The 22,326-nt window shown below is 43.5% G+C and overlaps 1 protein-coding gene across 1 annotated transcript in view; it reads left to right on the plus strand.

Moving 5' to 3' along the window:
• Positions 1 to 22,326, plus strand: part of DCUN1D1 (defective in cullin neddylation 1 domain containing 1) — a 44,346-nt gene that overhangs the window by 18,987 nt on the left and 3,033 nt on the right. Inside the window, exons 3-6 of the mRNA XM_073578761.1 lie at positions 14,416 to 14,584; positions 16,789 to 16,919; positions 17,004 to 17,086; positions 20,623 to 20,719. Of these exons, the coding sequence (XP_073434862.1) occupies positions 14,416 to 14,584; positions 16,789 to 16,919; positions 17,004 to 17,086; positions 20,623 to 20,719 (480 nt within the window). The remainder of the gene's footprint in view (positions 1 to 14,415; positions 14,585 to 16,788; positions 16,920 to 17,003; positions 17,087 to 20,622; positions 20,720 to 22,326) is intronic.

Raw genomic sequence — 22,326 nt, forward strand, 5'->3', positions numbered from 1 at the left:
ACAATGACCCAAAACACACTTCAAAAAGCACTAGAAAATGGTTTGAGAGAAAGCACTGGAGACTTCTAAGGTGGCCAGCAATGAGTCCAGACCTGAATCCCATAGAACACCTGTGGAGAGATCTAAAAATGGCAGTTTGGAGAAGGCACCCTTCAAATATCAGGGACCTGGAGCAGTTTGCCAAAGAAGAATGGTCTAAAATTCCAGCAGAGCATTGTAAGAAACTCATTGATGGTTACCGGAAGCGGTTGGTAGCAGTTATTTTGGCTCAAAGTTGTGCAACCAAGTATTAGGCTGAGGGTGCCAATTCTTTTGTCTGGCCCATTTTTGGAGTTTTGTGTGAAATGATCAATGTTTTGCTTTTTGCTTCATTCTCTTTTGTGTTTTTTCATTTAAGACAAATTAAATGAAGATAATACCAAAGAATTTGTGTTTGCAATCATTTTCAGGAAGAAACTGAGTATTATGTGACAGAGTTGCAGGGGTGTCAATACTTTTGGCCACAACTGTATCTGTAGCAGAATACTATCTTCTCTTGTATTGACTGCTTTACATAGTTTTGTATCATCTGCAGATATCAACATGCTACTGTGTAAACCTTCCACCAGATCGTTAATAAATATGTTGAAGAGAATAGATACCAACACCGACCCCTGCGGTACCCCACTGGTCACAGCGAACCAGTTAGAGAATATACCATTTATAACGACCCTCTGCTTTCTATCACGAAGCCAGTTACCCATTTACACACATTTTCCCCCAGACCCAGCATTCTCATTTTGTGTACCACTACCAACCTCTTCTGTGGCACGGTATCAAACGCTTTGGAACAATCAAGATTTACCACATCCAATGACTCACCTTGGTCCAGTCTATAGCTTACCTCTTCATAAAAGCTGATTAAATTGGTTTGACAGGAGCGATTCCTCATAACCCTGCTGATATGGGGTTAAATAGTTATTCTCATTGAGATAATCCAGAATAACATCCCTCAGAAACCATTCAAATATTTTACCAGCAATAGAGGTTAGACTTACTGGCCTATAATTTCCAGGTTTATTTTAGAGCCCTTTTTGAATATTGGTACAACATTTGCTATGAGCCAGTCCTGTGGAACAGACCCCGTTGTTATAGAGTCCCTAAATATAAGAAACAATGGTTTGGCCATTACATTACTTAGTTCTCTTGGTGCTCGTGGATGTATGCCATCCAGACCCGGAGATATATCTATTTTAATCTTCTTTTGCTGCTTTTGCACCTCTTCTTGGGTTAGATTGGTTACTTTTAAAGGCAATCTGTCACCCCTTGTTTGGACTATGAGCTGCCGGCATCGACATCAGGGGCTTAGCCCCCGATGTAACCTGAAAGACACGAAAAAAGAGTTAGATTATACTCACCGGGGGGGGGGGGCGGTCCGGCGCAGAGTCCTTCAGTGCGCAGGTGACGGGAGAGGTCCTGCGCACTGCAGTATTCTTCTCTGCCCTCAACAGGGCAGAGCAGTGCGCCGGAGCCACGACAGGGAGGGAAGAAGAGGACGGCATCGTATGAAGATGGGAGGCACCGGAACGGACGGCGAAACCCATTGGACCGGACGCCGGGGTGAGTATAATCTAATTCTTTTTTCTTATCTTTCAGGTTACATCGGGGGCTTATCTACAGCATTACAGAATGCTGTAGATAAGCCCCTGATGGAGGTGCTGGCAGCTCATAGTCCAAAAAAAGGGTGACAGATTCCCTTTAATATAGGGTTTTCTTTGTCTCTCGTCATTTCACCTAGCATTTCATATTCCACTGTGAATACCATGTAGAAGGTGTTTAATATATTAGCTTTTTCCTCGTCATCTACAACCATTCTTTCCTCACAATTTTTTAATGGGCCTACACTTTCACTTTTGATTCTTTTACTATTGATATAGTTGAAGAACAGCTTGGGATTAGTTTTGCTCTCCTTAGCAATGTGCTTCTCTGTTTCCTTTTTGGCAGCTTTAATTAGTTTTTTTTAGATAAAGTATTTTTCTCCCTACAGTTTTTTAGAGCTTCAACGGTGCCATCCTGCTTTAGTAGTTTAAATGCTTTCTTTTTACTGTTAATTGCCCCTCTTACTTTTTTTGTTTAGCCACATTGGGTTTTTCCTATTTCTTGTCCTTTTATTCCCACAAGGTATAAACCGCTTACAGTGCCTATTAAGGATGTTCTTAAACATTTCCCATTTATTATCTGTATTCTTATTTCTGAGGACATTGTCCCAGTGAACCAGATTAAGGGCATCTCTAAGCTGATCAAACTTTGCCTTCCTAAAGTTCAGTGTTTTTGTGACTCCCTGACAAGTCCCCCTAGCGAAAGACAAATGAAACTGTACAATATTGTGGTCACTATTTCCTAGATGCCCGACGACCTGCAGATTTGTTATTCTGTCAGGTCTATGAGATAGTATTAGGTCTAAAAGTGCAGCTCCTCTGGTTGGATTCTGCACCAATTGTGAAAGATAATTATTCTTGGCTATTAACAGAAACCTTTTGCCTTTATGGGTTTTGCAGGTCACTGTTTCCCAGTTAATTTCAGGGTAGTTAAAGTCCCCCATAACAAGGACCTCATTATGGGTTTCAGCTTCATCTGTCTGCCTTAGTAGTAAACTTTCCATGATTTCTGTTATATTTGGGGGTTTGTTACAGACCCCAATGAGAATTTCGTTACTATTTTTCCCTCCATGTATTTCGACCCATATGGACTGGACATCCTCATTCCCTTCGCTAATATCTTCCCTTAAAGTGGACTTTAGACGAGACTTTACATAAAGACAAACCCCTCCTCCTCTCCGATTTTTACTATCCTTTCTAAACAGACTGTAACCCTGTAAGTTAACTGCCCAGTCATAGCTTTCATCTAACCATGTCTCGGTTATTCCCACTATGTCATAGTTACCTGTAGATATTTCTGCTTCTAGTTCTTCCATCTTGTTTGTCAGGCTTCTGGCATTTGCGAGCATGCAGTTTAGAGGATTTTGTTTTGTTCCAATATCCTCTCTGTGGATTGTTTTAGAAATTTTCTTACCTCCCTTCAGAGTATGTTGTCTTGGGTCTTCTTTGCCGCACCTCATATCCTTCATCAATTTATTTTCTGATTTCATGTTCGAGTCTAATGTTTTGAAAGCAGCTGCTGGGCATAGAAAAAAGATGCTGCAAGGGAGCGCCGGGAAGGTAAGCGTAATGTTTTTTTTTTTTTTTTATGTTTTCTAATGGGGCCATGCATACCAGAACCGGGATGAGGGCCAATAATACCAGAGTAGAGATGAGGCCATGCATACTAGGACGAGATGGGGGCCCTGCATACCAGGATAGGGATGGGGCCATGCATACTAGGATGAGATGGGGGGCCATGCATACCAGGATAGGGATGGGTCCATGCATACTAGGACGAGATGGGGGGCCCTGCATATCAGCATAGGGATGAGGGTGATCATTCCTGCCAGGATAGGAATGGTCCCCTTCATCCCTATCAGAATGGGGATGAGGGGGCCATGCAGACCAGGCTAGGTATGAGGGGGCCATGCATACCAGGATAGGGGATATTAAGTACAGAATTGACCACAATTTTTGCTTCAATTCTTTTTCCTCCAAATTTCCTCCTCTACAACCTAGGTGCGTCTTATAGTCCGAAAAATACAGTACCTTGGTCAGCCTTTTAAAGGGATATTCTCAACTTATAAATTGCTTTCATCAGTTATTACTAGCAGTAGTACCGTATTTAATTATAGAGCACCATTGATTCCATGGTTTTGTATATGTGATAGATAAGAGGTTACATACAAATATAAAATATATTGACCAAACTAACAATGGCAGACTGAGGGGAGAGGGTCCTGCCCTTGTGGGTTTACAGGGTAATGGGGAAGGAGACAGTAGACTGGGGGTAGCAGAACCTTTCGTGGTGAGGTGGCAGCGGGGTCAATGTAGGCTGTAAAGTTTCTTGAAGAGATGTGTTTTCATGTTCCACCGGAAAGCTTCATATGCGGTGGACAATTGAATGTGTTGGAAAACAGAATTCCAGAGGATGTGGGATACTCTGGTTAAGTCTTGGAGGCGATTGGTTGAGGAACATACAAGTGTGGAGGAGAGGAAGAGGTCTTGAGAGGACCAGAGATAATGTGTACGAAGATATCGGGAGATTAGTTTGGAGATATACAAGGAGACAGATTATAGACTGCCTTGCAGGACAATGTTAGTTAACATGAAAATAAGCAAGTTTGCAATTGACTTTCTCAATGTGCTGTCATTCTCCTGCATTGAGAGCTTTTATCTTTCATAGAGTACAGATGGTTTCCATGGAGCTCGGCCACTAGTGCCTGGCCAGTCCCTGACCAAAAATGCACAGTAGTTACATTCCAGGAGAGTGGTTATCTCCTAACATACCAGACACCTGTCTCCAGCCCATGGATTTCTATGCAGCGGTTAGATGCTCACCTCCCTCCCTGTCCCTCTCTGTTACTGAATAGATGCTGTTATAAATCTTGTTAAATCACCAGTCCCCAGAATCTGCTTCTCCCAGAGCAGTTCTCCTAATCACAGCTCTTCCTGTCCTGAGCTGTGTACATATTCAAATGCCCTGTTATCTCTATATTTAAATATATTGACAGCATTGCGGTGCTTTAGAGTTCTACTAATACTACAGCTCTGCTTCTCAAAACACAATAGCAAAGGTATATAACACCATCCTGTATATGACAGTGCAAAATACAAGTGCTGTTAATCCAGGACAGTAAAGGATCAGTCGCTACAAATCATAGAACTCATAGAACGGGAGTGTGGAAACCACAAAAAATTACGACCAAAGATCCCATATTAGTAAATATAAATATATCATCTTTATTGGGGAAAGGACAGAAACGGAAAAAATGGGGAACATGTGCAAAAAGCAGACAAAGTGCAGCAGTGCAAAAGGACGTGCAGGACTAGCCACGGCCAAAAAAACTTAATCAAGATGTTCAAATATCGTTTAACCTTAGAATACAGAGGCAAATAATGTTTTAAATATGCTCACGGAAAAAGTTGGCAAGTGTGATCCACATTACTAGTAAACACCAATGGAGTGCATAACCAGCTCACAATGGCATATACAAAAAGATCACTACACTGAAACAGACATATGTCTATATAGAACAATATCTAGATATATGCTCCTATAAATATGGCTACAGTGCCAGTAGGGCCACTTAGTACTGCTACCACAGGAACAAAGATATAGCCGGTGAGCACACATTATGCCAGAGAGACCTCTTATCCCTCTCACTGAGGGACATATAATAGCACCCACCCAGATAGGGGTTAATAACCCCGAGACAACATTACCTCCAAACGAGAATTCGGATGGTCGGGCGGTCCGCACGTCTCCCCGACGCGCGTTTCAGAGCTATACTCCTTCGTCAGGGGGCGTGGAGTAAAGTGAAGACGTGATGTTTTAAAAACCACTGGACCGGAAGTGACGCATGGAGCGCCGTGGTAACCCGAAGACGCCAGATGGCTGCCGCGTCATGCAGTGGGAGGCTACTTGCCAGACCTGTCAAACGAGGAAGAGAGCTAGCCCTGCCAGGAAGTAAGGAGACTATATGGTTTTGAAATTCTCCAGAGAATAACTCTAACCCTGTTTTGGGTGGTGCCCATGGGTACACAAATGGAACCTCTTACATTTTTTTTTTTTTTTTTTTACTATTTGGATTTCACTTACCCTGTTTAGGGATTAAAAGAGCAGAGGGATATCGGATTCCAACCTTTTTTTTCTCAGAATGTCAACGGTGAATAATGGAGATCACGTGATCCAGGGTCTCCACTACCCCCGATAGCTATTCTCTTATTCCCAATCGCCGTTTTAAAACTGCCATGAGGGAATAAGGCATTTAGTGGTCGCCATTTGTATGCATATCGGCAGTCATTAAGAGGTTAATGAACTTGCATGTACAGATCACAAAAAGGCTTGCTGAATTGAACACTTTGGTGACTTATCTATAAGTTAGGGCATCATCATGTGAGGATCAATTTTTGGACCATTAGCAGGACCACGGCATTGTCACCTGCATAGACCTGAGGTGTAGTGCTAGTCTCAGGTTCAGGTCCTCAGCAGTCACTGATTGGGGACCGCTAGATTGTAGGACATTCAATTTTTTTCTCAATTTGCCCCTTCTTAAACTTGCTGGTGGACTATAGTCTGCTCTTTACATCCATTTTTTGGCATATATTAACCACTTCACAATGCTGCCCATTTCTGAGTTTGCATTTCTGTTATTTTTCTCCCCTTCTTTTCAGAGACATATGGTAACTTTTTTTATTTTTCTGTCCATGTACACATACAAGGGCTTGTTTTTTGTGTGACAAATTGCACTTTTGAATGACACCATTTTACCACATACTGTACTGAAAAAAAGGAAGAAAAATTCCAAATGGGGACAAATTGTGAAAAAAAAAAATATGTTGACATTTTTAAAAATAGTTTTTATGGTGTATATTTTGTGGTAAAAATGAGTTTGCAATAGGATTCTGCTCATCAGTACAATTAAAGTGATACCAAATGTCCATTTTGTTTTTATTATTTGTGTGAAAACAATTGGAAGTTAAAATAAAAAAAAAAAAAAAAAAAATTGGGTAAATCGCCATCTTTTGAGACCTGTAACTTTTTCATTTTTCTGTCAACATATCTGTCTGAGGGCTTATTTTTTTGCAGGGTGAGATATATTTTATTGATACCATGTTGAGATAGATATGACGTTTTGATTGTTACACAATTGTTTGTGGTATTGCTGCGATCAAGAAAACATAATTTTGGCATTCTTGAATTTTTTTCTGTTTACGGGTATTATTTTTATATTTTGGTCAAACTTTTCCGAGCATGGCACTGCCATATACAGGTTCTTCTCACTAAATTAGAATATCATCAAAAAGTTAATTTCTTTCAGTTCTTTAATACAAAAAGTGAATATCATATATTATATTGAGTCATTACAGAGTGATCTATTTTGAGTGTTTATTTCTGTCAATGGTTATGGCTTACAGTCAATGAAAAACCAAAAGTCATTATCTCAGTAAACTAGAATAATTAACAAAAAACACCTGCAAAGGCTTCCTAAGCGTTTAAAAAGGTCCCTTAGTCTGTTTCAATGGGCTCCACAATCATGGGGAAGACTGCTGACTTGACAGATGTCCAGAAGAAGATGGCTTATGAACAACATTGGTTATCCTTAAATCGAATCATGTAGTATTAAATATAAATAGGGTACTACCAATGTCATGCAGGGACATAATGTGAACAAATGTCAATTTATACCAGAAAAAAAACAAAAGGGAAGGACGATCCAGAAGTCCAGAAAAAAATAATTAAAATTATCAATTTTTATTAAACACAATATAGAGGGCATATAGACAACCATGAAGCACACACAAAAAAAATATTAAAAACACAAAGGACATGCAAGATCCAGTAGGACAACTGTTAGGGCAATATAATAACAAGGTGCATTAGTGCAGGGAATATTCCCTATTCATGTAGCCAGAACAAACTCAATGCACAGTATATCAAAGTAAAACCTACTCATTAGAGATCATATATCTGCCCATAGTGTGCATTAGCAGGACATAATACTATAAGGGGTATATCCCATGAATCTAGCCAGGATTGATTAGACACCCATCATCAAAGTAATGCCTTAGAAGTCGCACGTATAGAGGCCTAGGGGGTCCGCCAGTCCTCAGTAGGTGCGACTTATCAGATATTACTTTGATATACTGTGCATTGAATTTGTTCTGGCTATATGAATAGGGAATATTTCCTGCACTAGTGCACCTTGTTATTATATTGCCATGACAGTTGTCATTTGGAAATCTAGTTCCCAGAGTCTGGAGGAAGAGTGGAGAGGCACACAATCCAAGCTGCTTGAGGTCTAGTGTAAGTTTCCACAATCAGTGATGGTTTGGGAGCCATGTCATCTGCTGGTGTAGGTCCACTGTGTTTTATCAAGACCAAAGTCAGCGCAGCCGTCTACCAGGAAATTTTAGAGTACTTCATGCTTCCCTCTGCCAACAAGCTTTTTGGAGATGAAAATTCCATTCTCCAGCAGGACTTGGCACCTGTCCACACTGCCAAAAGTACCAATACCTGGTTTAAAAATGACAGCATCACTGTGCTTTACTGGCCAGCAAACGTGCCTCACTGTCACCCCATAGAGAAGGTATGGAGTATTGTCAAGAAGAAGATGAGAGACACCAGACCCAACAATGCAGACGAGCTGAAGGCTGCTATCAAATCAACCTGGGCTTCCATAACACCTCAGCACTGCCACAGGCTGATCGCCTCCATGCCACGCCGCATTGATGCAGTAATTGATGCAAAAGGAGCCCCTACCAAGCATTGAATGCATTTACTGAACATACATTTCAGCAGGCCAACATTTTGGATTTTAAAATAATTTTTATTATTTACTGAGATAATGACTTTTGGGTTTTCATTGGCTGTAAGTCATAATCCTCAACATTAATAGAAATAAAGACTTGAAATAGATTACTCTGTAATGACTCTGTATAATATAAGTTTCACTTTTTGTATTGAAGAAGTGGAATAAATTAACATTTTGATGATATTCTAATTTTGTGAGAAGCACCTGTAGGTGTATTTTTTTTAATTATCTTTTTGATGGGGGAAAATGGAGGTGATTTATTTATTTTTTTTCTTCATTGTATTTATAGTACCCTTAAGGGGACTTGAACATGCAATCATCCGATCGCTTCTGCTATATACAGCAAAGCCATAGTATTGTATTGCTGCAGATAGTAGTGACAGAGTCAGTTTACGCTGAGTCATTTTCTTTAGAGTGGATCCTCTGGGTCGTGGCACCCACCTACCTAGGGCGAGCTAACCTTGTGAGGAACCACCCCCTATACAGGGAGTGTCAGGGGCAAGACCAAGGGGGTGAACCACCACGACTGCTGGAACCAGACGGCCGGCTCAGGTAGACACTAAGTACAAGTGTCTGACGACAAAGGACGTGCAGGAAACCAGGCAAGACAAGACGTGAATTCAAGGTATCTTCATTAATGCAAACTCAGGGTTACGTCAGGTGCAAGACGTGATAACAGGGAAAACACAGCAAGGTGTGTGCGAGGGCACGCCAAGGTCCATGGCATGGTACGTGCCAGGTGGCACGCCCGGGTACAGGCAAGGGCTCAATGGCATCGGACTCCGGACAGCTGGCAGCGATCGACATGATCAGGGCATCAGGCTGCGGGCATCAGCTCCGGACACCAGGCCGCAGTCATCAGGCTTACATTCTCTGGCAGCGATCGGCAGGTTCCGGGCATCCGGCAGGCAAACCAGGGTTCAAGCAAGGAGGCACGACAGATCTCCAGACATGGTGCGTGTTAGGGAACATGCCAAGGTCCAAGGCAAGGTTCCAGGCAGGGTGCGTGCTAGGGGCACACCAGGGTCCAGGGCAAGGTGCAAGGCAAGGTGCGTGTGTAGGGGACACGCCAGGTTCAAAGTACAAAACACGGTGCATGTGTAGGGGAGACGCCAGGGTTCAAAGTACAAGACATGGTGCGTGTGTAGGGACACGCCAGGGTTCAAGGTCCAAGGCAAGGTCCTGCGCGTGCCGAGGGACACGCCGGGGTCAGGGTACAAGGCAAGGTCCTGCGCGTGCCAAGGCACACAAGGTCCTGCGCGTGCCAAGGGACACGCCAGGGTCAGGGTTCAAGGCAAGATCCTGCACGTGCCGAGGGACACGCCAGGGTCAGGTTCAAGACAGGGTGCGTGGTAAGAGACACGCCAGGGTTCAGGCTAGGGCCTGTGCGTGCAAGAGGGCATGACAAGGTACAGGCTAGGGCCTGTGCGTGCAAGAGGGCACGACAGGGTATAGGCTAGGGCCTGTGTGTGCAAGAGGGCACGACAGGGTACATGGTAAGACTTGCACGTACTTTTACAGAAGCACGGGGAGGTATGCCAAGGAGCAGACTAGGGCCTGCGCGTGCTATTAGAGAAGCACACAAAGCACAGTGCAGAGACAGCGTGGGTGCAAGGAAGCACAGAGAGCACGGCTGGGGCACCGGCTAGCTGGTCGGGCTGAGGCACAGACAGACGGGCAAGACTCCAGTGAACCCGGCTGAGGCATAACAGGCGACACAGCTGTCACTGGCCGACGAGCACAGCTAGGGCAGGCACGGCTGAGGCACAGACAGGAGGCTAGGAAGACCAGGCGCATGCAAAGGGCACACGAAGAAACAAGGCAAGAAACAAGGCAAAGCTAGACAAGGTACGGAACAGGAGTGGAATGTATGCAGAAGCACAGAGCTAGGTCAGAGAGAGTAAAGGACTAGCAGCGGAGCGTAGGCCGAAGCCCAGAGCCGGGTCAAGGCAGAACCTTGAGACTAGACATGGAATGTGCTAGAGAGCACGATAGGACAGAGTCTAGCAGCGGAGCGTAGGCCGAAGCCCAGAACCGGGTCAAGGCAGAACCTTGAGACTAGACATGGAATGTGTAAGAGAGCACCATAAGACAGAGTATGGAAAACCAGGCAGAGACAGAGAACGTGGAAGTACTACAAGGCTCAGAATAGAAAAGGCCAGACATGGCGAAACAGGCAAGGCAGAGAACATAGGAAGTACTACAAGGCAAAGCATAGCAAGGACAAGACATGGCGAAAACAGGCAAAGGCAGAGAACATAGGGAGTACTACAAGTCCAAGGATAGCAGAGACAAAACATGGCACAAAAGACAACTCAAGACATGGCACGAGACAAGAGGCAGAATACAAGCACAGAGCGTGTGCAGAGATGCACTACAGGGCAGAGTGCAGGGGTACAGAATACAGGGCACGACCAAGCAGCCATGCAGGGAAGCAACACGATACTCTGATATAGCACCATAGCACCTGCGCTTCCGGGTCAGGATCAGGGAAGGACTTCGGTTCAGATCCTCCAGGGTCATAGAGAGCATTGCTAGATCAGACTGGGCTCGACCATAGAGAAGGTCACATGATCAGGGGCTCCAGAAACACTGAGAGGTTAGCTGGGTCAGACAGTGCTGGAACATAGGAAAGGTCACATGATCAGGGGCAGGACCACAGAGACAACCACAGCAGGCAGGCAGAGCAGAGACGGGCGCGCACACAGCAACGGCGTGCAGCCATGAGGTACGCGTGCGCATACACACTGCTCCAGGAGTCACACAGCAGTCATGAGGTGCGCAGGCACACTGCTCCAGGGATCTTGCAGCATAGCAGACATGAGGTGCACACTGCTCCGGGGATCTTGTAGCATAGCAGACATGAGGTGCACACTGCTCCGGGGATCTTGCAGCATAGCAGACATGAGGTGCGCATGCACACTGCTCCGGGGATCTTGCAGCATAGCAGACATGAGGTGCACGTGAACATAGCACCTCATAGCACATAGGGATCTTGCAGCATAGCAGACATAGCGGGCATGACAATAGTAAAAATCATGGTCGTCTTTGATTCCCCGCCACAGTCTGGATTTCAAGGGAGCTTCGTAATGAGAAGCATGGAGGTCTTTAACAGCTCGCCCTGCTGTCGTATCGCAACCCATCGGCGACTCATGATCACGTCACAGTCATAGAATGACACAACCCCATGCTGGTGTGGTGTTAATGTCCAGTTTTGGGCTCCACATTTTAAGAAGGATATTCAGAAGTTAGTCAGTTCAAAGGTAGGAAACTAGATTATTACAAAGGATGGAAGGCCTCTCATATAATAATAATAAAATGTATTATTATTTCTATAGCGCCGACATATTCCGCAGCACATTACATTTCAGAGGAGACTTCTACAGACGATAGACATTACAGCATAACAATAACCACATAGATCATAACAGATACCAAGAGGAATGAGGGCCCTGCTCGCAAGCTTACAATCTATGAGGAAAAAGGGGAGACACGAAAGGTGGGTGGTAACAGTTGCCCTGATTGTATGGACCAGCCATAATGTTAAGTGTGTAACAGTACAGACACAGAGGGCTGATAGACGCATAAAGCATATTGGAACATGATGGGGGAACCTGGTTATGGTAAAACTTTTGACTGTGCCACACAGGTATAGAATAGGTTAATGTGTTGCGATGGTAGGCCAGTCTGAATAAATGCGGTTTCAGGGCACGCTTAAAATTGTAGGGATTGGGGGCTAATCGTATTGACCTGGGAGGTGCATTCCAAAGAATTGGCGCAGCACGTGTATAGTCTTGGAGACGGGAGTGGGAGGTTCTGATTATTGAGGATGCTAACCTCAGGTCATCAGCAGTGCGGAGGGCACGGGTAGGACGGTAGACTGAGGCGAGTGAGATGTAGGGTGGTGCTGAGCCGTGGAGTGCTTTGTGGGTGAGGGTAATAGGTTTGTACTGGATTCTGGAGTGGATGGGTAGCCAGTGTAATGACTGGCACAAGGTAGAGGCATTGGTGTAACGATTGGCGAGGAATATGATCCTGGCTGCAGCATTCAGGACGGATTGGAGGGGGGGAGAGTTTGGTAAGAGGGAGACCGATTGGAAGAGAGTTACAATAGTCCAGACGAGAATGAATAAGAGAAACAGTAAGAGTTTTTGCGGAGTCAAAAGTAAGAAAAGGTCGAATTTTAGAAATGTTTTTGAGGTGCAGATAACAAGAGCGAGCCAGTGATCGGATGTGGGGGGCAAAGGAAAGCTCGGAGTCAAGTATGACCCCAAGACAGCGGGCCTGTTGCTGGGGAGTAATAGTGGAACCACACACAGAAATGGCAATGTCGGGTATAGGTACATTAGTAGCGGGAGGAAACACAAGGAGTTCAGTTATTGACAGGTTCAGTTTCAGTTATAGTGAGGACATGATGTTAGACACAGCGTTTAGACATTCGCTGGTGTTTTCTAAAAAGGCAGGCGTGATGTCAGGAGAAGAAGCGTATAATTGGGTGTCATCAGCTTAGAGATGGTACTGGAAACCAAATCTACTGATTGTTTGACCAATAGGGGCAGTGTACAAAGAGAAGAGGGGGCCTAGAACCGATCCTTGAGAAACCCCAACAGTAAGGGGAAGATGAGAGGAGGATATGATGAGAGGTTGCAAAAATTGAGCTTGTTTAGCTCACACAACAATTTTGTCTACAAAAAAATGTAAAAAGTTTCAAAGATGATAACTTAAGCTTTTTATAAAAAGCTTATTTTTTATTTTTGTTTTAGTAAATCATAAGAAAACTATTAATTTTGTATTGTCAGCCATCTTGAAAGATCAGCAGACCGGCACTGCCTCAAGTATAGACCACTGGAGTATGCAGTGCTGGTTAGATAAGCAAGCCAGAAGTGGTGGTGCTTAACGTGAGCCGCCCATAGGAAAAACGCATGTAGTCCAACAACCTCATTACAGTAGTTATCTATGAAGGCTTACAATCTTACAGCATGCAGCTCAGCTTTGTGACCACTAGATGTCTCACACTGCAGTCATACATGACTTAGGGAGAAGATTTACTGTTTCTAATACCTGCATGCTGTATAGTATATCTACTATATAATTGTCTAATTCTGTCTGTCTGTAACCGAAATCCTGCCTCGCTGATTGGTCCCAGCAACACGGCCGCATCGCTTATTGTAGAGGCACATTACAGCTGTTAAAGGCATCACTGCTGCATCGCTCATTACACAGGCACAATCCTGTACATATTCTAGAATACCCAATGCGTTAGAATCGGGCCACCATCTAGTAGACGATATGCCTCTCGCCAAAGATTATGTTGTGGGGCTTCTACATCCTCGTGTGCAGCGTCTTTCTATTTGATGACTTTTGCCAGAATCAAGGAAATAAGTAGTCTAGAAGGTGGCTATGGAGGGGCGGCTTGCCTCTTCTCTCTTCCAGGCACAATGTGATTGGCTTCTGCTACCTTGGGGCCAATAAACTGCTTCTTGTGACTTTACAGTGAAAGGTCATGGAAGGGCTGTAGTGAAGCTTCTCTTATGCAGCAGTGAATGGGTTACATGTTCTACCTAAATGCAGTAAAAACAAAACAAAAACACAATTGAGCAGGGTTTTCATGTAACCAAGCGCTTTTATTATATTCCCTGTAGGAAATATCATATCCCTCGGTTTTCTGGAAATCATTGGATGTTTTCATGAAATTCTCATTTTCCAAGGTGCTGCAGACATTTACACCGCGCACACTTTGCTAACCTTGTAACTTATTTTTGATTTTTGCACACAAATTGCTTTATGTGCAAATTAATTTGATACATTATGAAAGCAACTGTTTTTGAAGAATGATTTTTGGTTTCGTTCTCTCCCACATGGATTACGATGTCTCTTGCTTTGTGACACTTTATTAACCCTTTGGCAGTGATCGTTGACTATGATCGCAGTGCACGCTGGTTATGTGAACACTTTTACTACCTTTTTCCCTTTTGCAGACCCTCAGGATGAAAATAAAATTGGAATAGATGGAATCCAGCAGTTCTGCGATGATTTGGCTCTCGATCCGGCCAGTGTCAGTGTGTTAATTATTGCATGGAAATTCAGAGCAGCCACACAATGCGAATTCTCAAAGCAGGAGTTTATGGATGGAATGATCGAATTAGGGTGAGTGGTGGATCGGCTATTAACCCAAGATGTGTTGCACACCGTGCTTGTGGATTAATATAAAGGAATTTAGAAAAGTCTTTACTGTTAACAATTTAAAATGACTGATTAGAGGTGCATCTCACAAAATTAGACTATAATCAAAAAGTTAATTTATTTCAGTTCTTCCATACAAAAGGTGAAACTCATTATATATGAGTCATTACAAACAGAGTGATCTATTTCAAGTGTTTATTTCTGTTAATGTTGATGATTATGGCTTACAGCCAATGAAAACCCAAAAGTCATTATCTCAGTAAATTAGAATACTTTATAACACCAGCTTCAAAATGATTTTAAAATCCAAAATGTTGGCCTACTGAAATGTACAGTATATTCAGTAAATGCACTCAATACTTGGTCGGGGCTCCTTTTGCATCAATTACTGCATCAATGCGGCGTGGCATGGAGGCGATCAGCCTGTGGCACTGCTGAGGTATTATGGAAGCCCAGGTTGCTTTGATAGCAGCCTTCAGCTTGTCTGCATTGTTGGGTCTGGTGTCTCTCATCTTCCTCTTGAAAATATCCCATAGATTCTCTATGGGGTTAAGGTCAGGCGAGTTTGCTGGCCAATCAAGCACAGTGATACTGTTGCTTTTAAACCAAGTATTGGTACTTTTGGCAGTGTGGCCAGGTGCCAAGTCCTGCTGGAGAATTCAATTTTCATCTCCATAAAGCTTGTCGGAAAAGGGAAGCATGAAGTGCTCTAAAATTTCCTGGTAGACGGCTGCGCTGACCTTGGTCTTGATAAAACACAGTGGACCTACACCAGCAGATGACATGGCTCCCCAAACCATCACTGATTGTGGAAACTTCACACTAGACCTCAAGCAGCTTGGATTGTATGCCTCTCCACTCTTCCTCCAGACTCTGGGACCTTGATTTCCAAATGAAATGCAAAATTTACTTTCATCTGAAAACAACACCTTGGACCAAAGAGCAACAGTCCAGCTCTTTTGCTCCTTGGCTCAGGTAATGACCTTTTGTGATTTACTCTCCTTGTGGAGTGTCAATGACTGCCTTCTGGACATCTGTCAAGTCAGCAGTCTTCCCCATGATTGTAGAGCTACTGAAACAGACTAAGGGACCTTTTTAAACGCTTAGCAAGCCTGTGCAGGTGTTTTTTTGTTAATTATTCTAATTTACTGAGATAATGACTTTTTTGGGTTTTCATAATCATCAACATTAACAGAAATAAACACTTGATATAGATCACTCTGTTTGTAATAAATGGATGGAAAAGCTTTGAAAGGAGTTTCTGGTGCAGCTCTGTTTGAAGTGTAGTGAACGCTGCCTACTATTCTTTTCAATAGCAGCTGTTCTGCATTTCTGGAAGTGGCCATTAAAATGTCAATGACATTACGCTCAGTGGCTCTGTTCAAAGCGTTTATTTCTGACCTCCGCCAGAGCATGTACCAGTATACAGGTTGGGGTGGTCGTTCGGCCTCTCTTATTTCTCATATTTTAAATCAATCAGATTTTTCACTGACTCCTCAGTTCGCCCTGCTCTCGTTGGATGCAAGTCGTTTGAATCCTTCTGTTAGGAAATTGGTTATTCATTTACTTTTGGTTTCTAAAAATGAAATTGCGCTTTATTGGAAATCCACTCGAGTGCCCTCTTCACTCGATATTATTGCAAAGCTGACTTTACATAAGGCATATGAGCAAAAATTGGTGTTGCTGAATGGCTGTCTTCCTTCCTTTATAAAGAAGTGGTCCTGCTGGCTGGAAATCTTTCCATGAGTTCTTATTATTATTGATAGTCTGGTTGTGTTTTTTTTTATTTTTTCTTTCATGTGTCATGAATGCCTCATGATATTGCATTTATGTATGCTCTGTTATAAAATGTTAATAAAATTGTTTGGAAAAGGGGTGGTCGTTCGGGTCTTGGATCCACACCGATCTAACGATGACCTATCCTTCCAGATAGATCATCAGTGCCAATGCCCAGAAATCCCCTTTGTATGGTACTGGCTGTAAATGCTTTGAGGTCCTAAATATCCAGTGCAGCATACATGTCTGCATCATGCAGAGGTTTTCCGGAGTTCCCTGATTTATAGAAAACTTCTTAACACTTTATATGTATATGCTGTTGTGTGCATTATATTTCCATTATATAGAGTTTGTTATTCTAAGAACCACCACAACCTCCATTTTTATTGCAGATGTGACAGCATAGAAAAGTTAAAAGCACAGCTACCGAAAATGGAACAAGAATTAAAAGAGGCTGGGCGATTTAAGGATTTTTATCAGTTTACATTCAACTTTGCAAAAAATCCAGGGCAGAAAGGTCTAGGTACGTCTAGATTGTGCGGAAGTGATATAAAATTTGTTACGCTCTACCTACGTACGCACTCAAAATCATGTTATCACTTTGCAGACTTAGAAATGGCCATTGCCTATTGGAATTTAGTACTAAATGGAAGATTTAAATTCCTAGACTTATGGAACAAGTTTTTATTGGTAAGTTTATTTTGTTGCATTTTGCTATTTTTTTTTTTGCCAGTGCCACCTAATTACCCTGTAAGTCAATGTCTGTTCCTTTCACAAGCCTCAAAAGATGAAAAAGAAATTTAAAATGAGACCTTAACCTGCAGACAGCGGTTTCAGGGCATTTCTCCTCTGTTTGGCTAAATGAGACATCAGCTGTTTTTTTATTATATATTAAGGGAATTAGAGATTTTTTTTTTAGAAGGTTTATGGCTATTTAGTCTAACTATGTGGAACAGTGTGTTGTAAATTCTTTGTTTAATGCTTAAAGGGAATCTGTGCAATATGAGATCAGCTTGATGTAGGGGCAGAGATCCTGATTCCAGCGATATATAACTTACTGGACTGCGTTAGTGTAGTTTAGCAACAAGAATCGCAGATACATATCAAATATCAGGGTGGCAGCGAGTAACATAACCCACCCGCGACAGAACAACACCAACTCCAATATACATAGAGACAAAGCGGAGGACTCGGAGCGATAGGTGGAATAGAGTAAAAAGGCAAAAATGTATTAAATATTATATAAAGATAAAGAAGTCACATAGCACATAATATAGTAACAGTAACACCAAGGCAATGCAAGAAAACACAAGGTGACCCAGTCAGAAGATAAACAGTGCAAGTGTATGTATATCAAGTGAAAAATATGGACACAATGTAAGTCACAAGGCTAGCTGACAATCACTAGTCTATGAGTCTGTCTTCATTATTAGAGAAGAGCAGCATTTACATAAATGCGTCCCCACCCAGATCCCACCAATCAAAATTTGGGACACGTCTCTCTAACTCCAAGTGTTTTTAATCTAAGAGTAACCATCGTCTTAATTTTTATTTAATAAATCAATAGTATACATGAAAATAAGAAACTTTGGAATGTATCTTATCAGAGAAATGTGCTTCTTTCTGCTCCTGGACTGGTCTTTCAATCTCCATTCATAAGGGATGACAATTGGTGCTTAGAAGACTCAATGGAAATGGGAAGAGCTAGAGGCAGACACGGACATTCTGCTGCAAGTTCTCCTGAAGTCACAGTTACACTTAACAGATGTATATACACTGCTCAAAAAATAATGGGAACACTTAGGCCACTTTTACATTAGCGTCTTTGTGCGCTGCGCATCGTGCGCAAGTAGAAACGCATGCAAAAACGCATCATGCTTTTTTGCATGCATTGGCATTTTTTATGCGCATTCGTTCTCTAGGTGTCAAACCAGTGTCTACACATGTTTACTTGTAAAACGCATGCGTACACAAACGCAGGCATACGCATGTCCATGCACACGCCTGCGATCCCATAGACTGTAAGACGCATTCCGTGCGCAAGTGAACGCATGCGGGGTTTTTTTTACGCCTTTGGACGGACGCAAAAACGCAACAGGTTGCAACTGGCGCATCTAAACGCACACCTTGAAAAAAACGCATGCGCACGAAAACGGAAATGAACGCATGCAAACGCTTGACCGTGCGTACGCCTTGTTAAACATAGGTACGCATGCGCACGATGCGCTGCGCAAAAAAATCTAATGTGAAACCAGCCTTAAACAACAGAATATAACTCCAAGTAAATCAAACTTCTGTGAAATCAAACTGTCCTCTTAGGAAGCAACACTGATTGTCAATCAATTTCACATGATGTTGCGCAAATGGAGTAGACAACAGCTGGAAATTATTGGCAATTATCAAGACACCCTCAATAAATGAGTGGTTTTGCAGGTGGGGACCACAGACCACATCTCAGTACCAATGCTTTCTGGCTGATGTTTTGATCACTTTTGAATGTTGGTTGTGTTTTCACACTCGTGGTAGCATGAGACGGACTCTACAACCCACACAAGTGGCTCAGGTAGTGCAGCTCATCCAGGATGGCACATCAATGCGAGCTGTGGCAAGAAGGTTTACTGTGTCTGTCAGCGTAGTGTCCAGAGGCTCGAGGCGCTACCAAGACACAGGCCAGTACACCAGGAGACGTGGAGGGGGCCATAGGAGGGCAACAACCCAGCAGCAGGACCGCTACCTCTGCCTTTGTGCAAGGAGGAACAGGATGAGCACTGCCAGAGCCCTGCAAAATGACCTCCAGCAGGCCACAAATGTGCATGTGTCTGCATAAACGGTTAGAAACTGACTCCATGAGGATGGTCTGAGTGCCCGACGTCCATAGATGGGGGTTGTGCTCACAGCCCAACATCATGCAGGACGCTTGGCATTTGCCGCAGAACACCAGGATTGGCAAATTCACCACTGGCGCCCTGTGCTTTTCCCAGATGAAAGCAGGTTCACACTGAGCACATGTGACAAACGTCTGGAGACGCCTTGGAGAGCGATCTGCTACTTCAGCATTACCGGTTTGGCAGTGGGTCAGTAATGGTGTGGGGTGGCATTTCTTTGGAGGGCCGCACAGCCCTCCATGTGCTCGCCAGAGGTAGCCTGACTGCCATGAGGTACCGAGATGAGATCCTCAGACCCCTTGTGAGACCATATGCTGGTGCAGTTGGCCCTGGGATCCTCCTAATGCAGGACAATGCCAGACCTCATGTGGCTGGAATGTGTCAGCTGTTCCTGCAAGATGAAGGCATAGAAGCTATGGACTGACCCGCCCATTCCCCAGACCTGAATCCGATTGAGCACATCTGGGACATCATGTCTCGCTCCATCCACCAACATGACATTACACCACAGACTGTCCAGGAGTTGGAGAATGCTTTAGTCCAGGTCTGGGAGGAGATCCCTCAGTAGACCATCTGTCGCCTCATCAGAAGCATGCCCAGGCATTGTAGGGAGGTCATACAGGCACGTGGAGGCCACACGCTGCTGAGCATCTTTTCCTTGTCATGAGGCATTTTCACTGAAGTTGGATCAGCCTGTAATTTGATTTTCCACTTTGATTTTGCGTATCATTCCGAATCCAGACATCCATGGGATATTCATTTTGATTTACATTAATAATTATGTTTTATTGTTCTGAACACATTACACTATGCAATGAATAAAAATTTGCAACTGGAATATTTCATTCAGAGATATCTAGGATGTGGTATTTTAGTGTTCCCTTTATTTTTTTTGAGCAGTGTAGTATCATATAGAGGCTTGTGTATTTAATACAGAATTCACCAAAAATAAATGACATGCTGTGTTATGGTGGTTTTCTCGCCTAAAAGTATTTTTTTTTAGAGATGACTTTGATAAATGGCAACAGTGCTTAGTATTACGTTGGCATTAAAGTGTACTTTTGCAATTCCCTAAAGGGATTGATTTCAGGTGTACATTTCTTTTGTTGTATTTGGATTTCTTACATTTCCGACATTATGATTTGCCAGTGAGCAGCCATGACGTCAGTACAGTCGTTGTCGGTGAGGTGATTGACCAGGGTGTGATTTGTCTGACTTCTTCATTCATGTGTGTGTAGGTCTACTCAATATTAGTGCCAACCACATCAAGGTACTTTTATTGCACATATAGTTTTTATTTGTGAAGTTTGTACCTGAAAACCTCTTTCTTCTTGTACCAAGGAACATCATAAACGATCAATACCTAAGGACACGTGGAACCTTTTACTAGACTTCAGCACAATGATAGCAGATGATATGTCTAACTACGATGAGGAAGGTAGGCTGACATCATGTTGTATTCCATTGCTATGTCACTGTAAAGTTTGTGCTATGTGAAAATCCAGAAACGTAATGTAGACGTCGAGATTTAATGTTCCACATTTGAGTGATCATACAAGTGTTGTTCTGCAGGATGCCAACAGTCGGGAAATTAAGAAAAATGAATGTTTCATTTGTAGGCTTGGCTGCCAGGATCCATTGTTGATCAGCTCAGTTAATGGGATGAGCTATAATGTACGTGGCAGAACTTCATGACTAAGGAACTTGGTAACTGTGGCCCCTTCACTATGTTGATCAACAGGGGTCCCAGAGAACAGACCCCACCAATCAAATGTTGAAGAGAATATGTCACCAGGTTTCTGGCACCCCCATCTGAGCATGGCAAGATGTAGGATCAGAGACCAGAATTCCAGCAATGTATCACTTTGATGGCTGCTGCAGTTTTCATTAAAAAATGTTTCTCTGCTGCAAATCTATCCGTTCTGAGTCCAGAGCTCTGTATAACGCTGCCCACACCACTGATTGGCAACTTTCTGCCTATGCACAGCATACAGGAATTTGCCAAATAGTGGTGGGGGTTATACACGACTCACAAATATAAAGGACTCAAAGCTGGTGTATTAGCCCTATCGTGAGAATCTCATGCTAATAAAATTGTGATTTTACCAAAACTACAGCAAGCTGCCCAGTAAGTGACATACCCTGGAATCAGGTTCTCTACTCCTCCATTATGCTACTCTTTAGATTAGGTAGCAAAAACATGATGATAGATTAAATGTCTGTAAGATCAACTCATGCCCCGAGAGTTTCCTTGAAAGCTCACTGTCTGTATAAGGCTGGGTTCACATTGCGTCTTGGCAGTCCGTTAGACGGACTGCATTACACCGCGGCATAACGCGGTGTAACGCAGTCCTTTAACGCTGCCATTCAGCCCCATTGTCGGGGCGCATCACAACGCATGCCGTAAAGCAGCACGCGTTCGCGATGTGCAGTCATTCAGTGACGGAGCCTCGGACGCGTTATGCTATAGCGTTAACGCAAGCCCGTCAACGCTATGCGTTGAACGGACTGTGTTAACGCACTGTGAACCTGGCCTAAGGCCTCAAACCAGGCAAGGAATTCAGACAGTGAGCTATCAAGCTAAGGAGGCTGGAGCTAGCCGACATAACCAGCTCTGCAGCCACACCTAGAGCACCCAGTGGCTCACAAGCTCTGCAGCCACACCTAGAGCACCCAGTGGCTCACAAGCTCTGCAGCCACACCTAGAGCACCCAGTGGCTCACAAGCTCTGCAGCCACACCTAGAGCACCCAGTGGCTCACAAGCTCTGCAGCCACACCTAGAGCACCCAGTGGCTCACAAGCTCTGCAGCCACACCTAGAGCACCCAGTGGCTCACAAGCTCTGCAGCCACACCTAGAGCACCCAGTGGCTCACCAGCTCTGCAGCCACACCTAGAGCACCCAATGGCTCACAAGCTCTGCAGCCACACCTAGAGCACCCATTGGCTCCCTTGTATATGATTGAAAACAGGAAGTACTCCAGTGCAGCAACAAATAGAAGATATAAAGGTATAAATTGATTTATCTTTTAAAGACGTGTATGCC

Source organism: Dendrobates tinctorius, unplaced genomic scaffold (genome assembly GCF_039654945.1).
Source record: "Dendrobates tinctorius isolate UK_male_01 unplaced genomic scaffold, ASM3965494v1 ptg000060l, whole genome shotgun sequence".
Taxonomy (NCBI): Eukaryota; Metazoa; Chordata; class Amphibia; order Anura; family Dendrobatidae; genus Dendrobates; species Dendrobates tinctorius.